Raw genomic sequence first — 25,597 nt, 5'->3', positions numbered from 1 at the left:
CCTTAATGGGAAAGGTGTGACTGCGGTCTAAGTGGGGGTACTCAGAAGAATGTTAGGCTAAATATGCCCTAGGGGGTACGCCACTGTAAAAAGTTTGAGAACCAATGGCTTAAAGGGATAGTTCACCCAAAAATGAAAATTCTGTCATCATTTACTCATCCTCAAGTAGTTCCAAACCTGTATGAATGTCTTTGTTCTGCTGAACACAAAGGAAGATATTCTGAAGAATGTGGGAAACAGAGCAGTTTTGGGGCACCATTGACTTCCATAGTGTTTTTTCACTACTATGGAAGTCAATGGTGCCCCAAAACAGCCAGGTTACAAACTTTCTTCAAAATATCTTCCTTTGTGTTCGGCAGAACAAAGAAATTCATACAGGTTTGGAACTGGGAAGGTCTCCCACTCAGAAGTACGAGATGCGAAATGTTTTTAATTTCAATTCATTCTTAGCAAAAATATTTTTTTCATTCAGGTTCCACAAACAATCTATAATCTTTTATATTCTTGAATCTTCAAAATGCTTTGAATTATGCCCTACTGTAAGACTAAAAATGACGGAGTATTTTATGTGATTTGATGGTGCCGGCACCTCATGCGCACTTATTCATTGCAAACAGCGCGGCCTGTTCATTATTAAAATAAAACATAGAATCACCCTTACAGATAAAATGGTTGCACTTTATTTTACAGCAAATGTACTTACAGTGTACCTATGCTGTAAAAAAAAAAAAAAAAAAGGTGAGAAAACTTAAAAGTTTAAGGCAACCAGCTTCAGCAGATTTTAGAGTTTTCTAAACTTTTTGTTGTGGGTGCTCTAATAAGGAGGCTAAAGGCTACGACCTCTAGCATCAGTCACTAGAACACCTCTTGAGATCGGGGAGTGAGGTTTTACCTGCACAGCACTTACCCGCTGGCCTCTGCTACACTCACCCCCCTAAACCTCACTCCCATCCGGGTCACGGCACCAATGTTGCGGTCCTACTCACCCAACTCCAAACGGGATTTGAACCGTGGTCTCCGGTGTGGGAGGCAGGCGCTCTAACAAGGAGGCTAGAGGCCACAGCCCCTAGCATTGGGGAGTGAGGTTTTACCTGCACAGCACTTACCCGCTGGCCTGTGCTACATTAGTACTTAGTTATTACCTAGTTATTGTAATTACTATAATAAGTACATAGTATGTACATGAGTAACAGGACTGTAAAATAAAGTGCTACCGATAAAATGTTACACTAGTTAATTTAAATAAATGTTCTGAATACGGTTACATTTAAAGAATTTGTTGTAAAGTAAGGGGAACTAAAATGGCCTAGGCTATGTGTTTTTATAATGTTGGTATTATAACACACGCTGTAGGTGTTACGTGTTAGCTAATTAAAGCGCACGACAAAAGAGTTCTCACAGAAACAAAGTAGTTTAATAAAAATCCAGATAAAGTAAACAGAGCATATCCAGGAGCAAGGGGTAGCAAAACACGTTATACAAACGATAGCAGACAAAGAATGAGGGGAGAACACAGGCTTTAAATATACAATGTAATCAAGGGGAAACAGAAACAGGTGTGCTAATTAACTAATCAGGGAACTAAGGAAACTGGGTCAACATGTGCCCCTACCGGAACAAAAACCGTCCAACAGAGGAGGGAGGGTGGGGGTTCTGGAGGTGGGCGTGGAGCAGGAGGAGGGCAGGCAATGGGGAAGGAACAAAAGTTAATTGGGCCAGGGTGGAGTCGATGGGGGAAGGAGCCAGGGAGGAGCCTGGAGCAGGAGGAGCCAGGTGGCAATCCAGAGACCAGCCAGGATGGCGGCCCACAGTGGAGTTGACGGCGGGAGGAGTCATGGTGGAGAAGGGGCCGACGACACCAGGGGGCCGACTGACGGACACTGAGAAACTGGAGGTGGAGACCCAGGTGGAACGGGGCAGACGGAGAGCCGGGGAGAAACTGAGGATCCGGAGGGCCAAGGCGGAGCTGAAGGCTCAGGCGACTGAGGCGGAGGCGGGGATCCGGAAGACCGCGGTGGAGCCGGTGCGACTGAGGATGAAGGTGGAGCCGGAGGGAAGGAGGAGCCTGACAGAGCCGGAGGGATGGAGTGATGAGGCAAATCCAGAGGAGTGGAGTCCCGAGGCGGCGGATGGTCGACGACTGACCAAGGCGGAGCCAGAGGGACGAGGGAGCCCGGTGGAGCCAGTGGGATGACGGGCAACGGTGGAGACGAGGGAGCTAGGAGCCGAGGTGGAGCCGATGGGTCGGAGGACCGACGTGTAGTCCAAGGCTTGGAGGCTGGAAGTGGAGACAGGGGATCCGCATGTCTGGGCGGAGCTGCAGACTGGAAGTCCCGAGGCGGTGGAACAGAGCGCATGGCAGGTGCTGACTGAGGGTGAGCTGAGGGACTGACAGGCGAGGAACTAGCTGGTTTGAGAGGAGGCGGGAGAGGGAGGCTGGGAGGGAACACAGGAGATTCAGGGCTGGACGGAACCAGCGGAGACACAGGAGATTCAGGAGCACAGGTTAGTATTTCTCCAAACCAGTCTATCAGGTCCATCTGGAAGATGTCCATTAGTTCCTCTTTATAACTCCCAGAAACCAGATGCAGCTCACCCTCAGTCGTAGGAGTGTGGGCGGGGCTTCCCTCCAAGCCCTCGTACACCACCAAAACTCCCTCGAAGACGGACGATGTTGCCCGGCTCACGCACTTGGTCAGCGGATGGTTGAGGCTCAGTCGCAGCGGGCTCAGGCTCTCCGTCTGCGGTGGGCTCAGGCAGTATCTCCGTATAGCGGGGTGACGGCTGGCTGGTCTCTGGTTCGGGAGTGGGGCTGGAGATATCCTCCTCTGAGGGGCTGATGGAGAAAAACAGTCCATTATTCTCCAGCACCCACTCCACACAAGTGGCGAAATCCTCTTTGGGACCGTTCGCTAGCAGGCGTGCCTTACACCGCTCGCTCAAGCTGGAGATTTAGAAAACACAGAGCGAGCGGTCCGGGAAGTTGGTAAGGCACGCCAGATCGAGAAAGTCCCTGGTATGGTCCTCTAGCAAACGGTCCATCTGCTCCAGGCACAGGAGTTGGACGGCTGACAAGGCCATTCTGGGAGAGGAAACAAAAACAAAAAAATTAAACAAAGAAAAATGGCGCTTAAAAAAAATTAACTTTTTCGGTCTGCTATTCTGTTACGGTGTTAGCTAATTAAAGTGCACGACAAAGGAGTTCTCACAGAAACAAAGTCTTTTAATAAAAATAAAAATAAAGAAAACAGCGCATATCCAGGAGCAAGGGGTAGTAAAACACATTATACAAACAATAGCAGACAAAGAATGAGGGGAGAACACAGGCTTTAAATATACAACGTAATCAAGGGGAAACAGAATCAGGAGTGCTAATTAACTAATCAGGGAACTAAGGAAACTGGGTCAACGTGACAGTAGGCCTGCTGGTAGTATTATTTCTTAATGGTATTATGACATACACTGTAGGCCTGCTGGTAGTATTATTTCTGAATGTGATAAAATGCAACTAATAGGTTACACGACCTAGTTGTTTTATTTTTCCTTTCAAAAACTTAAAATTATGTTTAGCATGTTTTTTTAAACATGCAGCAAACGAAAGTAGCCTAAGCGATTAATCGGTTAAAAATTCTTATTGTATATTCTTATATATACATTCTTGGCTGGCAAGAGTGTGGGCCAAATCTGACACATTCTCACAGTCTTGAAAGTTTGTGATTTTTGTTATGTAAGATATAGCCTGTGTAAGATATATTCTGACAATTAAAACAAAAATCAGACTTGTATATTTATGACATCAATTTATTCAGAAATGGAAGTAACTTAAAATGTTATTTGTGTGTTGTAGGCTACTATTCATACTTTTAGGCTAGCTATTAGGGCTGTGAAGGTTGCCACCGGCAGAACCAACTCTAGAGGTTCAAAAAGGTGTCCCAACCAGATCCTTTGAGCACTAAGGCTAAGTCCCACAAAAAGACTGTCGCTCTTGTGGGCGGCCTCAACTGCTGAGCTCCACGAATGAAGCGGGCGACTAGAAGGTGCTTTCCCACAGAAACCCCATCAATCAGAGCAATCTATGTGACAGACTGAACTAGTGGCCACATAGACTCTGAAAGTACCAGGACATGTACTTGAGGACAGTTTTTCTTGCAGGAACTCCAGCACTGAAACAACCTGGCAGTGAACTGGGTCTGCATGGCCACAGATGAAACGGGCCATACACCACCAAAAACCACCATCTGAGGGCATAATTTCTTCTAGTGGAGGGAGACCTAGCACTCAGAATAGTCTGTACTGCATCAACTGGAAGCCCAGCATCTCTCGTTGGTCCCCCTGAGGGGCCAGAGATGAAGGTTCCAGAGCTCAGGCCGGGGATGAAAAAAAAAACTGTTCCCTGTGCCTGAGATTCAAGATCTCTCCCGACCAGAATCGCCCAGAGCGAGCCGTCAAGGTGGGATATCTGAGAACCATACTCTGGTCAGCCAACGGGGCACTATCATTAAGAGGCAAGACCCTTGTTGACGGACCTAGGCCAGGGCTCCCGGGAGCAGAGCGATCGGAGGAAATGCGTAAAGACGCAGTCTGGGCCACATATGGGCCATAGCGTCCAGATCTACAGGAGCTGGAGAAGTCAGAGAGAAGTAGAGGGGACATTGTGCTGTTTCCTGTGAAGCAAAGAGGTCCACCTCCACAGAAAATTTGTCTGACTACCTTGGGGTGGCGTTTCCATTCCCTGTGTTTCCCAGCTTGTCTTGACAGCGAATCTGCTCCCACATTCATATGCCCCAGAATGTAAGTTTCCATGATGAACAGGAACTTGTCTCGTGTCCAAAGCAGAACCTGCTGCGCTAGCCTGATCAGGCGGAGCAAATACAGTCTGCCCTGCGGCTTATGTAAATGACGAAGAAACTATTGGCTGTAGCAGCCCAACTCTCTGTCTGGGAAGGGAAGATGTTCTATGACCTCCTTGACCAGCAGAATTTGCAATTCCTGTGTCAACAAATATGCTTGTTTCAGTTTTATGGTAGTGGAGACCACGCTGTTGAAACGCGGAGGATGATACACAAACCGTATCCTGTAGCCATTTCTACAGTCCTTACGACCGAAGATGAGATTATTTGGCAGTAGCTTCCACACTGCCAACTTCTCTGAAAGGGACACTAATTGTGACACATCGTTTTTCTGGGGGGAATGTTAAATGTTTGGTGTCCTGAAACACGGCAGGCACAACCGAACATGTAACATTTCACTGGAGACCGCTGCTCCCCAAAACACCAGCGGTGGCGGAGGTTGTACAAAGATCCCCCAAGGGTACCAGGAAGGAGCCCCTACTCTTCTGTTGGAATTTTCCATGGCCCTCCCCAAGAGGACACACCCTTTGTCCTGGGCACAGCCTCAGGACCTCTCTTTGGTCATAATGACCGTTCTTAGGTCCGACTTCATGTCCGGTTGTTAAGTGCTACAAGCTGCTCCCCAGTCTTTACTAGGGGGCGCACGACTCACCACACTCTCTCTTTGAGCCTCTTGCCTCAGAGGAGCTGGACCGAGTTGGGACTGGGTGGCCTACACCCCCGACACTTGAACACAGTGAGGGAAAAACTTATTGAAAGCGTACTTCCGGTGCTCAGATGTTTAAGAAGATCCACCTGATATGCCTGCAGAACTCCCATGGTGTGCAGGGCAGCACCAGTCTGACCCACTGTGTGAAACGCTTTCCCTCCAAGTGTAGATGTTGCTCCACGTGGCTTGGTAGGGAGTGTTGGCTCTTTATTTATTTATTTTTAAGAGCGATGATGCTCCTCTAGGGGAGAGATAGCCCGCTAACTTCTCTTTCGCATAGGACATCATAATGTATCCCCGTGCTTTTGAATCTATGATAGTCAAAGAAATATTCGACATAGAGGGCACAAAGACATGGGATGAACATGGCTTACTCAATGAACAAGATATCTCATCATGGAAATCACCAAAGAAGGGGAGAGACCATCGCTGTGGCCCCTCCCTCTGACCACCTGACAGAAACCTGTCATCTAGTTTGGAGCGGGTTTTTTTCCCTTTTTTGGTGACACAGCTTTAATCTGGTAACTGCACGAGTCAACATCGAGTAACTCCTCATATGCTTATAACTGCGAGAGGAGCGCTCCGAGGCAGCACTCTCAATCTCCATCTCAACAGAAGCAAAAGCTGCAGCATCCTCTGAACACCCGCTTCTTAATCCTCAGCCAGATTAAAGCGCAATCTTAATGAGCATGCAGCGGCTCGTTCCACTTGTGAGAAAAACGAGCCTAATGCGAAGCATGTGGATAGGAAGTGAACTGCGGTGCTCACATCTGCCGCTCTGGAACGCGACAGCAGCATGCTTTTCTCCCAAACACTCCAAACAATACTCATGCGAGTTCTCTTCAGAGATCAGCCATGAAGAGTGAGGCAAGAATCTCTTACAGATTCACTCGACAAGAATAGTAAGTTGTTTAAACTTTCACTTTCAACATGCTTTCTTTAGAATGATACTGCTTTCAGCAGCATGACACACACACACACACAATACGGTCTCTGAAGACAAAGAAACCTGACGATGTGTCCGTTTCACATCTATTTATAACCCTCAGGGACACAAACAAATTACGTCACCTGCCAAGGTTATTTAAGCCAATTCTTGGCATGTTTGACACACATGCTTCACAACCGGTCAAACAAAGAATGTTCTCATTAACGTTATTAAAATGCAGCATCGACAGTAGCTTTTGATAGGGAACGCAAAGGTTTTGCAAGAGAAAATGAAAATGTTTTGCGAGGGAATGCAAATATCTTTGCGAGAGAACACAAAAGTTTTGCGAGGGAACGCAAAGTTTCTCGAGGGAATGCAAAAGTTTTGTGAGAGAATGCAAAAAAAAATGTTCCTCCCACCCTGAATTTTTTCCACCCACCCTGATTTTTTTTCCACCACCATTTCCCTTTAGGGGCTCCGGACTGATACCAGTACTACTGATGTCTCTAGGAAACATTTTTTATAGCCATTCACCATTACAGTATAATTGAGAGCTATCAATTTTAACATCCATTGGGCTTTAAATAAATAATTTCTTATTTAAGTGAACAGAAATTAAATAGTTAAAAAAAGTTATCAAACACTAAACTCTAAATTAAATATAGATGAATCCTTAAAGCTACAACAGTTATTGATTTGCACTTTTTTCTTTTGTTCTTTGATTAACAGACATCACAGCAGCTGGTTATTAGGTTATTTTGGCTGCTATTACTTTAAGAGCTACCCCTGCTGAACACGACGCGGATCTGACATGCATTGTATTTTCTCACAGCGCGTGCCGCCGCATTTGAGCATGCAATTTCACGACAAATCTCTATGAGCACAGTATAACAGCTGACAGTACAATTTGTTTTTACTGACATAGGCCTATGGTCTGACAACATCTCATCTGACCACAGTTCACTGTTGTTCTACTGAAGCTCCCTTGTCACCTGTACCTTTTCTGTGCTCGTTTGACTAGCTTCTGGCACTGAGGCAAAGTTAGGGTGCGTGTCTGAAAAGTCTCCTATTTGATGTGGTCGTAAAGAAGTTCTGTGTCTAAATAAGCACAATTCTTGTCAAGAAAAAGAGACAGAAGCAGCAGATGGGTGTGGGGTGACCAACCCTAGCTATGCCCCTGCGATAACTGTATTAAATATTTTTAACAAATTAAACTGAAAAAAATAATTGCCTGCATTTACCCCCTAATTTCTAATTTTGACAGCACTAGTGGAAATTAATAACTGCTGGAATTGTTGGTAACACTTTCTTTAAAGCCTCTGTATATAATGCATTACTATACTGTAACCACGGTTATAATATTTATCTATTCACTGTTAAACCTTTAAAAAATATCATGCATCAAAACACGTCACATGTTAGTCTATAGAATGTCTAGCAAGACTATGGTCTTTGTATCCATTTAGCCAAATAAAAAATGTTGAAAAATGTCTTCACAAATATGATGAAACATCAAAAAAATGACTTAAGGACATCTAAGTGGTAAAACTATTTGAAATGCTCATAAATCTGCCAAATCATGTTCTGCAAGCTTCGTTCACACATTGATTAAATTACTCAAAGACTGCTGTTCTTTTGGTTTTAAGGCATACTCTTCCACAGAACCTAACTCTATCATATTGCTGCTCATTTGTATCACCGATGGTCTTTGTTCTTAGACACTGGGAAGCTCTCATTGAAAAAGAATGATGTTCGGTTGCTTAGCTACTGCAAATCAATATACACAATGTGAATGTCAACAGGTTTCTGTGAGGGTAGCACATAGCATTGCTCATTATCTTAGTATAAGGTGTCCCAAAGTGGGCCAAAGGAAATACAGGAAGTTTGTGAGTTGCTAACAAATGAAATTTTAAAAAGTATAAATTATTAAAAAAATAAAAAATAAATAAAAATAAAAATAATACACTTAGTAAAAAAAATAAATATGAACATGCAAATGTATTGTTAAATTATTGAAATATTAACTTAAAATATTAGTGTTAGGAGTTGGGACTTCAGTTTAGTTTGTTTCTGTTTCATCTATCTGTTCTCGTTTTCTTTAATTTGGTTTTGTTCCCCGTTTTCCTCATTAGCTCTTTATTAGTTAATTAAGGTTAAGTCTGTTCACCTGGGTTTCGTTTCCTCCCTAGTTTCAGTTGGCTTTATAAGCATTCAGCTTTAGTTCCACCCTTAAACACTCTTAAAGTTATTTTGGTGTTGTTTCTCGTGTTCCTGAACTTATTTGTATGATTAAAGATTTGAATTCATCATTCCTGCATCTCCTCGTTCTCCCTGAGGGTTCAACACGTAACAGAAGACTCGACCGACACCGAAAATGCTGACGGCTGAGGACAAGTTGTGAGGTCTGCGGCAGGCTGGCCGGAAGCTGGAGCGATATGTGGAGGAGTTTATCGAGCTCGTTCCCCTTCTGAACTGGCTGGACGCCTCCTTAGGTGCGTGTTTTCAGCTGGGGCTGGACAGCTAGACCATCAGATGTGAGCTTCCTGTCTTTGAGTTTTCCCTGGTCGAATTAATCAATCTTGTTTTATTTCTAAATGGATCGAACTTTGAAGTCGTAGAAAAAGAAGTCCAATCTCGCTGCCCAGTCTCCGCTGAAATACGTCACATCACGCCAGCTCACCACACCTGCACATACCACTCCAACAGTCCGAACCGCCTGACCAGCCCCAACCATCTGCATCCCATCTACAGCTCCATAGTGTTCCTCAGCCCAGCACCGTCCGCGGCTCCCCCAAGACTGCCTTCCGAAGTTCCCGCCGCCGGTCGCAGCCACCGCAAACCCGCCACCGTTCGCGGCCCTCGCAAACCCGCCAAAGAGTATGGCAAGCCCGCCGCCAAAGAGTATGGCAAGCCCGCCGCCAAAGAGTATGGCAAGCCCGCCGCCAAAGAGTATGGCAAGCCCGCCGCCAGTGAAGATGGCAAGCCTGGCTTCCACGGATAAGTTCCCGCCGCCGTTCGCAGCCACCGCAAGCCCGCCGACAGCGAATGTGGCTAGCCTGCCTCCCACAGAAAGGTTCCCGCCGCCATTCGCAGCCACCGCAAGTCCGCCAACAGTGGATGTGGCAAGCCCGCCGACAGCAAATAAAGCTATCTCTCAAGTACCCCTAGGGCTGCTGGTGGAGTATGAGGGGATATCTTGGACACCAGTGCCCTCCAGTGCCTGCTCCTCGCCAGTACCCTCCGGTGTCTGCTCTATAATAGTAAAATGCGCGCGTTTATGAAGTTAAATTTGAAAATAGCCTAGTGAAGCAAACATAAATCAGATCAATTCTTTAAAAAGTAAAAGTCTTAGCAATAAATCCGGACCGTCTATAAATGAAACCCGACAGACCACCTGAGGGTGCTGGATTTATCGATCAGAAACTTCTTAACCAAGCGTGTATGAAACATCATATTAGCATAGGTACAGTGTTTGATCCGCTAAACAGATGCATCCTTTGTGGAAAGAAACGCATAAACATTGTGCTATATCCTGGTCACCACAACAAACTGCATAATTTGCAGCTGCGCACATTTCTGCGGTCCTCGATGTGCGTGAACTGACAGAGATGTTTGATTATGAAATCATCAGGAAGCCCCATTGTTTCACACTGAGGTAATGCTTTACAATAATCTTCCTTTAGTTAACGTTAGTTAATGCATTAACTAACATTAGCAATACATTTTTTACCGTGTTTATTCATCTTTGTTAACCAGTTTAGGCAAATGTTAACAGATACAACTTTTAATTTTAAAATGAACATTAACATAAATTACTAATGTTAATGCATGCTTTAGAAGTGCTGTATAATGAACCTTGGTGCTGTGTTTTTTTTTTTGTAGGCAATTTGACATGCAGTTTTCATATGCTACACACTTGGCCCACCCAGTTTTATGTAGGCCCACCCACTTAAACATTTCTGGCTACGCTAGTGATGCATGCAAGTAGGGGAGGGTTAGATATAGAGACTTGTTCTCGAGAGTGAACATCCTTTTAGTTGGAGGGTCATTTAAACCATATGGTACCCTAGATGGTACAGATGTCATCGTTTTGTAGCCGGACACTTGGACTTTTGAGCATCTTTTTTTTTTTTTTGGAAAAGCAGACCTTGAGTGTATAATTAGGGTAAACGTACATATTAAGCTCACCAAAATCTACATTGAGACATTTTTAGTGCACAAGATATTGGTTTCAGTACAAAAAGTTATGTTAAAATAAAACATTAATCTCTCACACAATTTTATTTTAAATGACAAAAGCATTTCAATTAAGATATACATCATTAAATTCAAAAAGTCTGGCTGTGTTTAATGGGTACATTTCTGATTTTCATAGTAATGTACCCTTTAAGCTCACTTTACAATAATATGATATCTTTCAAAATTACAGCACTATAAAATGACAGACCAGCAATAAACTGTCAATTTATAATATTATGGATGTAAAAGTACAAGTCAGTAATGCCTGTGAAGTAATATGTTAGCGTAGCACACAATCTTATACAGCTAGTCAGCTAACTGTGTTCTGTAGCATCTGCGCTATGTTGCTAAAACTATCTTTTGGATCTAATGTAATTATTTCCCACATCCAAGTTCTAGGTTAGAATATGCAAAAGTCTGAACATTAATCTCTTAATTTTACAATAAGTAGTGAAACTTACCCAAAATAAAGGCTTGAGCATCTAAAAAAAACGCACATTTAAGGGGCTCCTCTTTTGGTGAAAGTTTTTAGACAGCTTTCAAAATGGCCGCCAGACAGTGTGAACATATGGAGACCCATATCTCAGTGTGCAATGATCTGATTGACTTGAAATTATAGGAGGTATATAGTAACAAACATAAATTGGTTAAGACATCAAGTAGGAAAATAAATAATTTTTTGTTTTTATAATCTGATCTCAAAATGAAAGTGTGCTTAATGGGTACGTGAGCTTAATAAGTACGTTTACCCTACCCAACAACAGTGATTACATGAGCGGCTTAAACTTAAACGTACTTAGAGCTGTGGATAGATAGTTTGATATTAACAAGCAGTGGCAGCGCTAGGGCGGGGTTTGACGGGGCTATAGCCCCATCAGAAACTTGCTTAGACCCGGCACAGGTCCCCCAAGGATTTCCAAATGATTTTCCTGTTTTTTAACTCTTGGTGTCACTCTCATTAACATTGAAAAATAAACATTAAAAACCTAAAAAATATGTGGCCTATAAACAATTCGTAATATGGAGGAGGGGTCAAGCAACTCAAGCAAGCAACGCGCAAACTTTGCACAAGACGGTGAACGTCAGTCAATTCACTAGAGGAAGTGAAAGTAAAAAAACTGATGGCTAACACTGCATTAACGGCGCATATTCTCTCGAGAGACGAATCTACTTTAACATATGCTGATAATGGTATATACAGTGGGGCAAAAAAGTATTTAGTCAGCCACCAATTGTGCAAGTTCTCCCACTTAAAAATATGAGAGAGGCCTGTAATTTTCATCATAGGTATACCTCAACTATGAGAGACAAAATGAGAGAAAAAAAATCCAGAAAATCACACTGTAGGATTTTTAAAGAATTAATTGGTAAATTCCTCGGTAAAATAAGTATTTGGTCACTTACAAACAAGCAAGATTTCTGGCTATCACAGACCTGTAACTTCTTCTTTAAGAGGCTCCTCTGTCCTCCATTCGTTACCTGTATTAATGGCATCTGTTTGAACTCGTTATCAGTATAAAAGACACCTGTCCACAACCTCAAACAGTCCAACTCCAAACTCCACCATGGCCAAGACCAAAGAGCTGTCAAAGGACACCAGAAACAAAATTGTTGACCTGCACCAGGCTGGGAAGACTGAATCTGCAATAGGGAAGCAGCTTGGTGTGAAGAAATCAACTGCGTGAGCAATTATTAGAAAATGGAAGACATACAAGACCACTGATAATCTCCCTTGATCTGGGGCTCCACGCAAGATCTCACCCCGTGGGGTCAAAATGATCACAAGAACTGTGAGCAAAAATCCCAGAACCACACGGGGGGACCTAGTGAATGACCTGCAGAGAGCTGGGACCAAAGTAACAAAGGCCTCAAATCCTGCAGTGCCAGACGTGTCCCCCTGCTTAAGCCAGTACATGTCTGAGCCCGTCTGAAGTTTGCTAGAGAGCATTTGGATGATCCAGAAGAGGATTGGGAGAATGTCATATGGTCAGATGAAACCAAAATAGAACTTTTTGGTAAAAACTCAAAGAATGCTGAGTTGCATCCAAAGGACTCCATACCTACTGTGAAGCATGGGGGTGGAAACATCATGCTTTGGGGCTGTTTTTCTGCAAAGGGACCAGGACGACTGATCCGTGTAAACAAAAGAATGAATGGGGCCATGTATCGTGAGATTTTGAGTGAAAACCTCCTTCCATCAGCAAGGGCATTGAAGATGAAACGTGGCTGGGTCTTTCAGCATGACAATGATCCCAAACACACCGCCTGGCAACGAAGGAGTGGCTTCGTAAGAAGCATTTCAAGGTCCTGGAGTGGCCTAGCCAGTCTCCAGATCTCAACCCCATCGAAAATCTTTGGAGGGAGTTGAAAGTCCATGTTGCCCAGCGACAGCCCCAAAACATTACTGCTCTAGAGGAGATCTGCATGGAGGAATGGGCCAAAATACCAGCAACAGTGTGTGAAGACTTACAGAAAACGTTTGACCTCTGTCATTGCCAACAAAGGGTATATAACAAAGTATTGAGATGAAATTTTGTTATTGACCAAATACTTATTTTCCACCATAATTTGCAAATAAATTCTTTAAAAATCCTACAATGTGATTTTCTTGATTTTTTTTTTCTTCTCATTTTGTCTCTCATAGTTGAGGTATACCTATGATGAAAATTACAGGCTCTCTCATCTTTTTAAGTGGGAGAACTTGCACAATTGGTGGCTGACTAAATACTTTTTTGCCCCACTGTAACGGTCTTAAATTATTCCCTTAATATTTCTCCATTTTTTTTATGGCTTGTATAGTGAAAAACATGAGAAGAAACGTATTTCGCATTAAACAGGTCGTTTTTGAAAATCGGTGCATGAAATAAAGCTGCTCTGAATTTTCATCGACGACTGCAGTGTTAATAATAATAATTATAGGCCTATAATTCATTGTATAAATTAATAGACCTGTTTTTTTTTTGTTTTTTTTTAACTTTTTAAAAACATTTTGAATGAGGAGTAAGCTAGCCTATTTTATTATCCTCCCAGTGCATCATGCGGTGATGCGCTATGAAATTATTGCGGGGCAATAATTTCATGTAATTTAATAATAAAAGTAATCTAATAATAGGCCTAATAAGAATGTAACAGGCCTACATTAATTGGAAATGCTAAATCCTCTTAATACTGCCCATTTTTGATGCTTTTGACAATAGCCTACCTCTGGCTATCATCTACACATGATATGATGCAAATCAGCACGGGGAGGTTATCACCCGCAATGTGTGCCCATGTGGAAATAGTTTTATGAAGTGTCGGCACTATCTATTGTAAATGGTTAGAATTTACCATGTTTTCCTAACGGTTGGCACTGAGTGACTGACACTTGATGGTCAGAAAAAAATTACTAGATAAGTGTAAAAAAATAAAAATTAAAACTTAAATAAATAAAATAGATCAATGAAAAAAGAAAAAACTTTCTTTCTTTTCTATATTCATTCATAAATTATATTACTTTGTAAGTGTCATATTTGGCAGTTGGCATTAGAAGTTATATTACTAAGAAAAAAGTTAAATATGCCTTTTTCGAAGCTGCTGTATATAAAAAAAAAAAACGATAGCTTAAGTTAGGCGTTCATTACTTTCTCTCAATTTAAGTAGTTTTTTAGCACCCCCTCTGAACTGTTAAGCCCCCCTTAGCATCCCCAACAAAAAAATCCTGGAGCCGCCACTGTTAACAAGAGACAGGATACACTTTTGCCATCTCAGAGTCTGCATTTGTCGGCCACATATGTCATTAAGGATGTCATTTTAGAAAAGTACCCATTACAAGTAAAAGGAAAAATACAATAAATTGTGCCTCACAAGAAATTATCTACATTACATTGGTTACTTTTCTGAAATTAGATAGCACATGTGGATAAAATGAAACACTGAAATATTGTGAAATATCCGAAATATTGTGAGCTGTTTGGGCCATGTTTGATCTTTAAAGGTGCAGTCATATTTATGTTGTCTTGGACATCTATTGGCAGCAATTCAGCTATTTTTGACATGTTATATAGCCACAGGTATAGCCACAGCTATATCACCCTGCAGCCCAAGACTGGTTGCCCACTGAAGCTAAGCAGGGTTGAGCCTGGTCAGTACCTGGATGGGAGACCTCCTGAGAAAACTAGGTTGCTGCTAGAAGAGGTGTTCGTGAGGCCAGCAGGGGGTGTTCACCCTGTGGTCTGTGTGGGTCCTAATTCCACAGTATAGTGACGGGGACACTATACTATAAAAAGCACCGTCCTTTGGATGAGATGTTAAACCGAGGTCCTGACTCTCTGTGGTCATTTATAAAATCCCATGGCACTTCTCGTAAAGAGTAAAGAGGTGTCCTGGCCAAATTCCCTCCACTGACCCTTGTCAATCATGGCCTCCTAATAATCCCCATCCACTTGATTGGCTCTATCTCTCTCACCTGTAGCTGGTGTGTGGTGAGCGCACTGGTGCCGTTGTACTGTGGCTGTCATCGCATCATCCAAGTGGATGCTGCACACTGGTGGTTGTTGAGGAGAGACCCCCCCACATGATTGTAAAGTGCTTTGGGTGTACAGCAATACACAATAAAGCGCTATATAAATTCATTCATTCATGTTTTTTTCACAGTCAGCCTTTATTGATTTAATTCAAATGTGAAAGTGTCCAATAACAAAGGGGTTACTAGGGTATTATTCACCTGGTCATGTGATCTCTATATAAAGTAAACTGATACATATTAAATAAAACATTTCTTAAGCTACTGATATGAATTTAAACACATTTCTCAAAAAGTACTAGGGTTAAACGTACCTATTAAGCTCACGTACCCATTAAGCACACTTCCATTTTTTAGATCAGATTATAAAAAGAAACATTGTCTTTGGACATTATCTCAGATACAGATACTCACCCACGCCATTCTCTGCACTCTCCAGTCATCAGAACTTTAAATAAACTTCACTGTCATTCACTCACCTGTTATCTCCGTCTTTGTTTGTGACAGGCATTATTTTTTTCAGTAACGAGTAATCAAACGAATTACTGTTTCCCCCGTTACAACGCCGTTACCGTTACTGACAATAAAATGTGGCGTTACTATATTATATTATTAGAATTAAATTTTTCAGTTCATCTGAATGGATGCTCAGTGTAGCTGTATTTGACGTACCATAAACTCTAGTGTGAAGCGCACGACTCGCCATCGCTTTCTCTCACATACACGCACGCAAAGAAAGATACAGAGCAAGAGAGTCTTTCATAACATGCAGAATTGACGCGCTACATGTAAACGATATTCTTTGTTGTATTTTCTTGTCAAAATAACAGAGTTCCTTTGGAATTCTTCAGCTTTTAAGAACTGCCGGGTTCTCTGGTAGTGGGCAGAACTAATGTGCAAACGACAATCTCATTGGCTGGCGCTCACCTATTATCGTCCCTGTTTTAATTTCAGCAAATCAGTTCGAGCGAATGCAGACAACGTGATTAATATTCATGAACCCAGCAGCTCATTAATCCTTAGTGCGTTTTATATTGATGACAAATATGCATTCATCCTTGGTTATTCTAATTACTAAAGTTCTATCATCATATAATATTAAATTATCATAATATTATATTATAATGCTTGACTGACTGATAATAAGTGTCAGTAGATAAATAGTGTAGATTAATGTACAATGTTTTATAATAATAATTTATTCTTTTTAGTGTCCATTTCATTAATCTAACATATTTAATATTGGGGGCATCCAAAGTTATTTGACATTTGAACATTTTTTTTTAAAGTAACACAATAGTTGCTTTGCCTGGTAATTAGTTACTTTTATAATGATGTAACTCAGTTACTATTTGTGAGAAGTAACTAGTAACTATAACTAATTACTTTTTTAAAGTAATGTGCCCAACACTGGTTACTATATACCTCCTATAATTTCAAGTCAATCAGATCATTGCACACTGAGATATAGGTCTCCGTATGTTCACACTGTCTGGCGGCCATTTTGAAAGCCGTCTAAAAGCTTTTACCAAAAGAGGTGAAAAAGAACAGCTTCAGTGTGACATCAATAAGAAAAAGTATAATTTCATAGATACAGTATTGTTAATAATAATAGTTGTTCATATTAAAATATGTATGAATTTAAAACATGACCTAGACTATTTATTTTGCACAAATCCTGTCATTTTAATAAATATTACATGAAATGTATTAAAAATTGTTGCTGCTCCAATTAAGCTCAGTGTGCGCTCTTTAAGCTCTTCCACATTGAACGTCTATGTAAATAAACATAAACAGACTTTAAGTATAAACTGATGGTTGTCACTCTAAGTTAAGTTAATCGATTTTCTATGGATTCTGTTGACTCAAATCTGCAGACTGGCTCTGACCTTTGCCAACTAGCATCAGCTTCTCCAGACTGTAAATCGGTGGAAAATCGGGGCAAAAATCATGTAGTGTATTCCAGCCATAAGAGACTATAGAAAAGTTGCCATCCATTTTCCATTCAGTTGCCATCCAAGAGCTTTCATATTGAGGCTAGTTTCTGTGTTCATCCCCATGAATTAAATGTTTTATTGGTTTGTTTTATTTGATTTTTGAATGTGTTACTTAGCCGAACGTGGACTAGTCTAGATGCTGCAATGTGCTTAGATGACACTTCACTATGAATATATAACTGATCAAATTGTATACCTTGTTGCTTTATTTTAGTGTTCTGTTTTTTTGTGATTGACTTTGTACCTTTAAAAATATATATTTTTACAATTATTCTTTAAAAATTTTCCTTAAAATTTAAACAAGAACAAGATTTTTTTAATAAAACATGATGTGAGCTTAATGGGAACAGGGGTGCGCTTAAAGGGTACAAAAATGTACCCATTAAGCACAACCGGACTTTTTGAATGTAATTATGTATATCTTAATTGAAATGCTTTTGTCATTTAAAATAAAATTAAATATTTTAGTGTGAGAGATTAATATTTTATTTTGACATAACTTATTGTATTGAAACCAATATCTTGTGCACTAAAAATGTCTCAATGTAGATTTTGGTGAGCTTAAGGTACGTTTACCCTAATTATTTAAGGGGGTTTAATGAGGGAAGAAAAGTTCACTGACTGCACCTTTAAGGTTTTAATGTCTAGCTTCATTTGAATCTGAAGCTGCTGCTTTATTATCTCACTTCACAATTTTACAGCTCTTTGTCCTGTCAGTGTCAAGACCAAAATAAAAATACACATTTTCTACACATTTTTGTTGCTAACAAACAAACACCACACACACACACTAAAGGACATGTCCTTGGATAACCATGAGAGTTCTGCACCAGTTCACCCTTCTCAAATTGATAAGTTTGGCGGGAGAATGAAAAAGTAATTGATTTTCACTTGTCTGATCAGACAAGTGCAATGCACAGACCTCCATTAGATTCCTATAGACCTTACAAAACCATTACATTATACAAATTGGTTAAAACTTAAATAACCAGCCGTGAAATAACCACAAGTTTTATTCCTTTAGCCAATGTGCAAATTACTTTCTCAACTCGTTACAAAAGAAACAACACTGTTTTGCATGAGGTATCCCTTTTGTCCTCCTAGCTGTTTCATCACATGCCGCGAGAAGTAATTTTCTCAATAAGACAGGAGAACAGGAGCAGAGTGCCACTGAGTAATGACTCACATTAGCAGCCATACCAGCAGACAGTCTTTATCTAGGCATCTTCATCAGAGCCCCCCCGCTACCACACAGAGCTGCCTGAACTGCATCCGTCCCCCCAGCCGAGCTGTATTCACCTCGACCGAGTCAACCTTCACCTGGCCGTCCACTCAACACTCACACAAACTCCCTGGCTCACACTGAGCATTGCAGTCTGGCAATTACGAACAAGGGAAAAAACTGCTTTTTTATTTTCATGTCTTTATTTATTTATTTCTGGCTTGAGCTTTAAGCCATTTATTATGACAGATGATTCACTCTCTTTTGTGCGAATTGCTCAAAAGCCTGAGTCGGGTGTGGAATTTGAATAAAGCTACGACGTCCTTCTGCCACCCCTAAACATAAAATCCTGCCTGTGGTCTGTGCGTTCATTCATTGAGTCTCTGAGGCAACACTAGTGAACATATGGGCGACATTTCTACATGATTTGAGAATGTGTGCCACTGTGCATATGCTGATCTTCCCACACTTTGACATTTTGCACAATGGAGGTTCTTCCTTGAACATGCTGATGGCTTAGCTGAGATATGATTCAGTCGCAGTCTGGATAAATATCAGCTCGTCTTGCAATATTGCAATATCACAGCGCAGACTGTGTGGTCTGGTAACACAGCTAAAAACCGGTTATAGCACCTGCTTGCATTAGCAATCACAAGCTTCTGAGCTGACAGACCATTACCCTCTTCACTGCTAGCTATTTAATGCAGAGAGGATATCAGGGTCATGCATGTAAGCCACCTGTGCTCAGCTGCAGTGCATGGAGCTGCTCTTTTCGAATGTATTTGGAAGTGGAATTAACATGAATTAAAATTCAACGAAACTCATATACTGTAACCATACATTTTCAATAGAAATATAAAGTTTGCAAAAACCAACTCTGAATGTACGCTTGACTGAAAGCTTTGAAAAAGTTCAAAAAGCCTTGAACTTTGAAGGTTTATAGGCCTTACATGATAGAAAGAGACAGAAAAACAGAATGATAGACAGAAAGACATGTCAATAGATAGAAAAACAGACCCAACAGATAAAAAGACAGAAAGACATAAATAAAGACAGAACAATAGAAAGACAAAGATAGCAATAGAAAAGATACAAAAGTCAGACTAGTAGATAAAAAAGACAGAAGGAACAAATGACAAAACGATAGAATAGAGCAATAGATAGATAGAACGATAGACCAAACGAATGAGCAACAGATAGACAGAATGGACATGATAAATGATAAAACAATAGATAGTACAATAAAATGATAGATAGAATGACAGAACGACAGATAGATCGATAGATAGATAGATAGAAAGATAGATAGATAGATAGATATATAGATAGATAGATAGATAGATAAGCTGATCTTTTCAACAGAGTAACTGGAAAGCACGAAATGAGCAATGAGTTCCTTGCGTTCATTATCCGACACTTTAAAGTCAGCTTTTGCAGCATTGTTTGCAGCAGTCCATCTTTATTGTGGTGATTTGGAAGATCTCAGAGGGAGGCGAGGAGGCAAGTGCCGCTCAGGATGGCCCTGTTGGATTGTGTGTAAACACAAGAGCAGAAGTGGAGAGTAAGACTAGAAGGACAGAATGCAAACATTTGAAGAGTGGAAGATGAGATGCAGCTCTCAGTAGGAGATTAAGCAGGCCTCCCACAGTAACCTTGAAACACCGAGCACCACTGACTCAGTCTACACTCCACGATCTGCTGGAGCTACAAATCAAATTACTGTGCTGGGGGGCTGACAGCAAAATTGTCTGTCTTCTCTCTCTTTATTGCCAAGAGCAAACCCCCAATAGGTTATAATGACAGCAAATTAAGGCAGAGGAAGAGAGAGACTGGAGGGAAAAGGCATATTTATCTCTCCTGTCTCTTTTCTCCCCAGGCCTCTTCACTCGGGTTTGATTCTCTCTTTTATAGTCTTCATCTTAGACATGTATGCAGGCTAATAAAGCTTATTGGCTTTTTATTGATCCGCACCTGGATAAGGTTTACGTGTGTATGTATCCTCTGCGCTGACGCCTGATGTGATCGAACGGGAGTCGCAGACTGTCACATTTATCAGACAGACTATCTGCGCTTTCTTTTGCCTGTTATCACGTTTGCACGTCTGGAATCGCTGTTGTGTGAACTTGTGTGAAATCTAATTTTCTGCATTTTAGAGTTGTATGGGGAAAAACAAGAGTTGATAAACAGCTTTCTGAAAGGCTGATAAAACACATTAAATTCATCCAAGCTGAAACACTGCTCTCAGTAGGGCTTATGATGTGATATCCCCAGCGTCATAAAAACTCCAGCTTTTGGCGGTTACCTTATAGTTGACCCTTCCTGTGGTGCACACAGCCTATTATTACTAATACCACTGTGCTTAACTGTTCAGAAATACGTCCAGCTGTCCGAGACGCATGGACACCAGCTAATACAAATAAAGTGGCCTGTCCACAACCCCCGATCATTGCTTGAAAACCACTTGTGAAATAACATAGCTGAAACATAAGTGTAAATGTCAGCGTTGGGCCATATCAGCGTTGTTGATGTTTTCTTTGTGTCAGTCTTTTCATAGGGCTGTTTTCATCATGTCAACTGAACCCTCCATCCTCACAACTCTCCTGACCTATATACCTAGCTAGATAGACAAAACGATAGGTTAGGAGACAGACAGAACAATGGAATGATGGTCGCCTGGATGGAAGGAAAGAAAGACAGAACGATAGAATGATGACAGATGGAAAGAAACAAAGAATAGCTTGATAGAAAGACTAATGGATGGATGGATGGATGGATGGATGGAATAGGAAGAATGACAAAATGATAGACAGATAGACACAGACAGAAAAACAGAACAACTGAAAGACAAAGACAACAATAGAAAAGATACTAGTAGATAAAAAAGACAGAAGGAACAAATGACAAAACGATAGAACAATATAGCAATAGATAGGCAGAACGACAGACAGATAGACCGAACGATTGAGCAACAGACAGACAGAATGGACGATAGAACAATAGAACAATAGAATGATAAAACAATAGATAGTACAATAAAATGAATGAAAGAACGATAGAATGAAAGAACGATAGATGATAGACAGACAGACAGACAGACAGACAGATAGATAGATAGATAGATAGATAGATAGATAGATAGATAGATAGATAGATAGATAGATAGATAGATAGATAGGTATTTTTTGTGGTAATCTTTTCATTGAGCTGTTTTCATCATGTTAGCTGAACTCTCCATCCTTTGACTATTCTGAAGCTGTGGCCATCTTGAAACTCACATTCCAAAATTACTTTCACACTAGCAGGGAGAAGAAAACTGCATGCTGTCCCCTTACACTAAAGCAGGGTTCAAAACCACTTCCCCAGACAACGTGTGCTAAAGTTGGAGGGAAAAGGTAGTAAATCTGCACACCGTTTGAGATAAATTAGGCTCAAAAAGCACCAGACTACATCTTGGGCGTCATTGCGTCAAAGGTTACCAATGCAGAGTTAACGGGGTGAAAATCAATTACATGCCTGGTTCACCTAATTGATATCTACCACAGCATGAAGATAACACCCAAAGCATTATATTTGTATTGAGCGTGAGTTAAAAAGCCTATTTATATTCAAGAGGGTGAGGAAATTTGGATGGGAAGCACAACCTGCAACTTCAAATGTAAGATTAAATTAAACTGTTTATTTAGAGTGAAATGCCAATGACTGGGGGCTGTACGAATGAGCCCAGATGGACTTGTTACAATGCAGGTGCGGAGCCTCTTTTATGAAAACCCAGCAGACCTACAACATCAAACATCAGAGGGCTCTGACACAGATGGCTTTTTTCCAGAGCTTCTGATCCGGTCTTCAATCAAGTAGCTAAGACGAAGGAGAAGCCTAACACCTCTTCACCCTTCAAGACATACAGTAGACCGTCAGTCCCTCCTCACTGCTGCCAGAGATGGTATTGACTCTTCTACAGGGGCCCAGAATAGGAGTGTATTACCGTGATCATAATCAATACAGCTGCAGAAAGATATGACATTCTTGATTGGACACGCTATGAGCAACACAGGGCCATCTTATCACTATGTAGGTCATGTGATTTAGAAGGACATTGTGAGACAATATTTTTGTTTTCACCAAGATATATCTCATATATCTCAAATAATTAAACTAATTAAAAAATACATTTAAAAAAAGCAATTCATACACATTGACTAGGGATGCCTAGGGTAGGGATTGACTCAATCCAAGCAGCCGAGTCCTTAGCCATCTTCAAGAATCGGCTAAAATCACATCTCTTCCATCTTCATTTGACCCTCTAACTCTAGCACTTTCGATTCTAATTTTATTCTTAAAAAATAAAAAAAACGTATCCCTTTTAGACTTGCATTCTATTCATTTACTGCATGTTTTCTTAAAAAAAACAAAAAAAAAAACTAACACTAGCTTTTCTAATCTTTTTGTATTCTTTTTCTTTTTATTTATTATACAATTAACAAAATCAAAAAAGCCTCTAACACTAAATTGCTCTATCCTTTTTCTATTCCAGCTGTTTTCTTTTTTATTTATTATATAATAAAAAAAAATTTTAAAAAACTTGCTATATGTTCTGCGTTAAGCTAACTGAGACTTGTTATAACACTTGCATATCATTGCTCTTTTGTTGATTTTGATTGCTCCCATTGTCCTCATTTGTAAGTCGCTTTGGATAAAAGCATCTGCTAAATGACTGAATGTAAAATGTAAATGGATGCACGGAAGTTTTAGCCACCGAGAAAAAGAGCCAAAAATATAAGCTGAAGATATCTGTCACCGGGGGCACAGATGGGATTTTTTAACTGGGGGGGCCAAGATCTTGTGGGGGGTTGGCTAGAGGGTGTGCCCGAATTCAGAATGGCATGGAATACAAATAACGGTTGCCTGTTACATTACAGTACATAAAATTTAACTTACCACATAAACAGAGTAAGGAAGGACGATGGCGAATGATTTGCTGATCTTGAGCACCCCTACAATCTAATCTTGTAAAATGTGTGGTAAGTACTACCGCTCCATAGTATAACAGAGTACGTGCGATTGCGAATCTCGAAAGTGAAAGTGAAACTAAAAAGCGATCGAGCATTCAAAAGCAGTTTCAATACCAGGCATAATAGCGGCACCCTGATGCCCGCAATTTATATACAGTATAATATACATTTATATACAGGGGGGGGAATCACGATTTTGAAATCTCTGCATCCACACATATGTACACAACCATGGCAACGACAATCGTGGAAACAAGCAAAGATGACATAAGCATATTCAAGCAAAAGCCAACACGGATAAGTTGTGTGAAACAAAGCAAAATCAACGTTACTCACCTATCAAGAAGAAATAACACAACCTCCGCATCCGATTCGAGCCCTTCTCTCCTTCCAGAGTTCTCTCCACTGCTGGAAAGCTGCTCTGACATTTACGCGGGTCCTACTTCTTGCCTGATCGTAACCCTTATTTTTAATGTTTTGTTTCTCTGATATTTTCCTCTTTTTTTTCATCTGCCATCTCTCTCTCTATCTATAGTCGATCTGCTAATATCCGTCGTGTGCACTCAAATTGAGCGGTCTCTTCTCTCTATCAGTACAAGACACTCCCCCTAACTGCTGATTGGTTACAAGTGTGTTTTGTGACTCGGTCACACACTGCGGTCAAAAGCGTTTTTCAAAAATCGCTCAGTGCACGTTTAAGGAGCGACGGGCCGGGCCACCACTACTTAGGCTAATGTACATAGCGGAAACCCTGATTAATCCTCTGTTTAACGATGTCGCCTTTCGTAGTGACAGTGAGGTGGACGGATCGCGTCACTATGAATCTGGGGGGGACATGTCCCCCGTCCCTAGTGCCATCTGCGTGCCTGTCTGCCACGCCACACTGCCCAGCAGTGTTCAGTGCTCAGGTTTCACTCTCCCTCTAGCCGTCATCACTGTGTAATGTGACGCTCCGCTCAATATTCCGATTTATGAATGTGCGTTTTGCTCATGTACCGTTCATGCTCACCAGAAATGCTCAAATAACGCAATAACAAATAATCAAATGACGCTACCCTCTCGTGACTCTATGCTCAAAAAAGTAAAAAAAATAAAACTGTTATATCTGATTCTGCTGCGTAGAATTGAATAAAAATAATATATTGATATTTAATATTAATATATTTTTTGTCCAATTTTATTGTTTTACTTAAACTAAAAGTGTGGTTATTTTATTGACTTGTATTTTTAATAAAATTTTAAACTGAATTTTTTTTTTTTTTTTGCCCCAGAATTTTCATTTCAGTGTATCCCTAATATTTTAATTTTACAATTTTAGGGGCATAAAGTTAAAGTCATTATAATGAGACTCATCTTTATGGTAATAAAGAAAAAAGATTAAAAGATCAAATTCATGAAAAGAAAACCTTCAGTAGTTTAACAGTCTTTTTTATTTCTTAAGGAAAATCATGCAGTGAAGTAGCTTACTTAAATTAAGACTAAATAATATAGACTAAAGACTAAATATATAATATAATAAATATTAGGAACAACAAGAGGATTCGTTTCTAAATTATATGGTTATTTTCTGGAAAAAATTTACCCTCTTTAGACAATAGACTCTGCTTGGCAGGCGGATATTCCAGACCTTTCTCCCAGTTCTGATTGGGACGGAGTCTGCGTAATGGTAATGTATGCTTTGAGGAATCCAGTTCATCAACAAATCCATTTAAACTTTATTCATAGGACTTACATGACTCCACGTAAACTCTATAGCATGAAACTTAAACCCGATCCTAATTGCACGCTGTGCCATACAAGGGAAATCTGTACTTTTTTTTCACATGATTTGGGATTGCCCTGGGGTTGCCAGTTTTTGGAATATGGTTAAAGAAAATCTGTCCACTATATTAAATGTCTCGATCCCTTTGTCCCCTTCTATCTTTATTTTAAATGATGTTTCTGATATCCAACTTAACAAAATGCAGAAGTGAGTCTTTTTAGCTGGCTTGACAGTGGCCAAGAAAATTGTTGCAACAAGATGGAAGCCTCCACATTCTCTTAATAAGTAATATTGGGTTCTCACTTTTATTGACGGTGTAGTGGTGTTTTATAGTGGTGTATCTTGAACTGTCCACTGCTCGCATTCATGGCACCAGA

At 40.7% G+C, this 25,597-nt stretch overlaps 1 protein-coding gene across 1 annotated transcript; it reads right to left on the bottom strand.

The window, feature by feature from the left end:
- Nucleotides 1-1,400: 1,400 nt before the first annotated feature.
- LOC131550843 (uncharacterized) lies at nt 1,401-24,168 on the bottom strand. The gene is made up of 2 exons (XM_058793287.1): nt 23,795-24,168; nt 1,401-3,082 (listed from the first exon to the last, which is right to left on the bottom strand). Exon 2 carries the CDS (start codon nt 2,856-2,858, stop codon nt 1,833-1,835), a length of 1,026 nt encoding a protein of 341 aa, XP_058649270.1. The 5' UTR covers nt 2,859-3,082; nt 23,795-24,168; the 3' UTR covers nt 1,401-1,832.
- Nucleotides 24,169-25,597: the final 1,429 nt, after the last annotated feature.

This window comes from Onychostoma macrolepis, chromosome 12, assembly GCF_012432095.1.
Source record: "Onychostoma macrolepis isolate SWU-2019 chromosome 12, ASM1243209v1, whole genome shotgun sequence".
Taxonomy (NCBI): domain Eukaryota; kingdom Metazoa; phylum Chordata; class Actinopteri; order Cypriniformes; family Cyprinidae; genus Onychostoma; species Onychostoma macrolepis.
The sequence above is the reverse complement of the archived record's forward strand: the minus strand, read 5'-3'. Positions and strand labels throughout refer to the sequence as shown.

Coding starts and splice junctions, on each gene's coding strand:
- LOC131550843 (XM_058793287.1), bottom strand. CDS start 2,858: ATGGACTGTTTTTCTCCATCAGCCCCTCAGAGGAGGATATCTCCAGCC.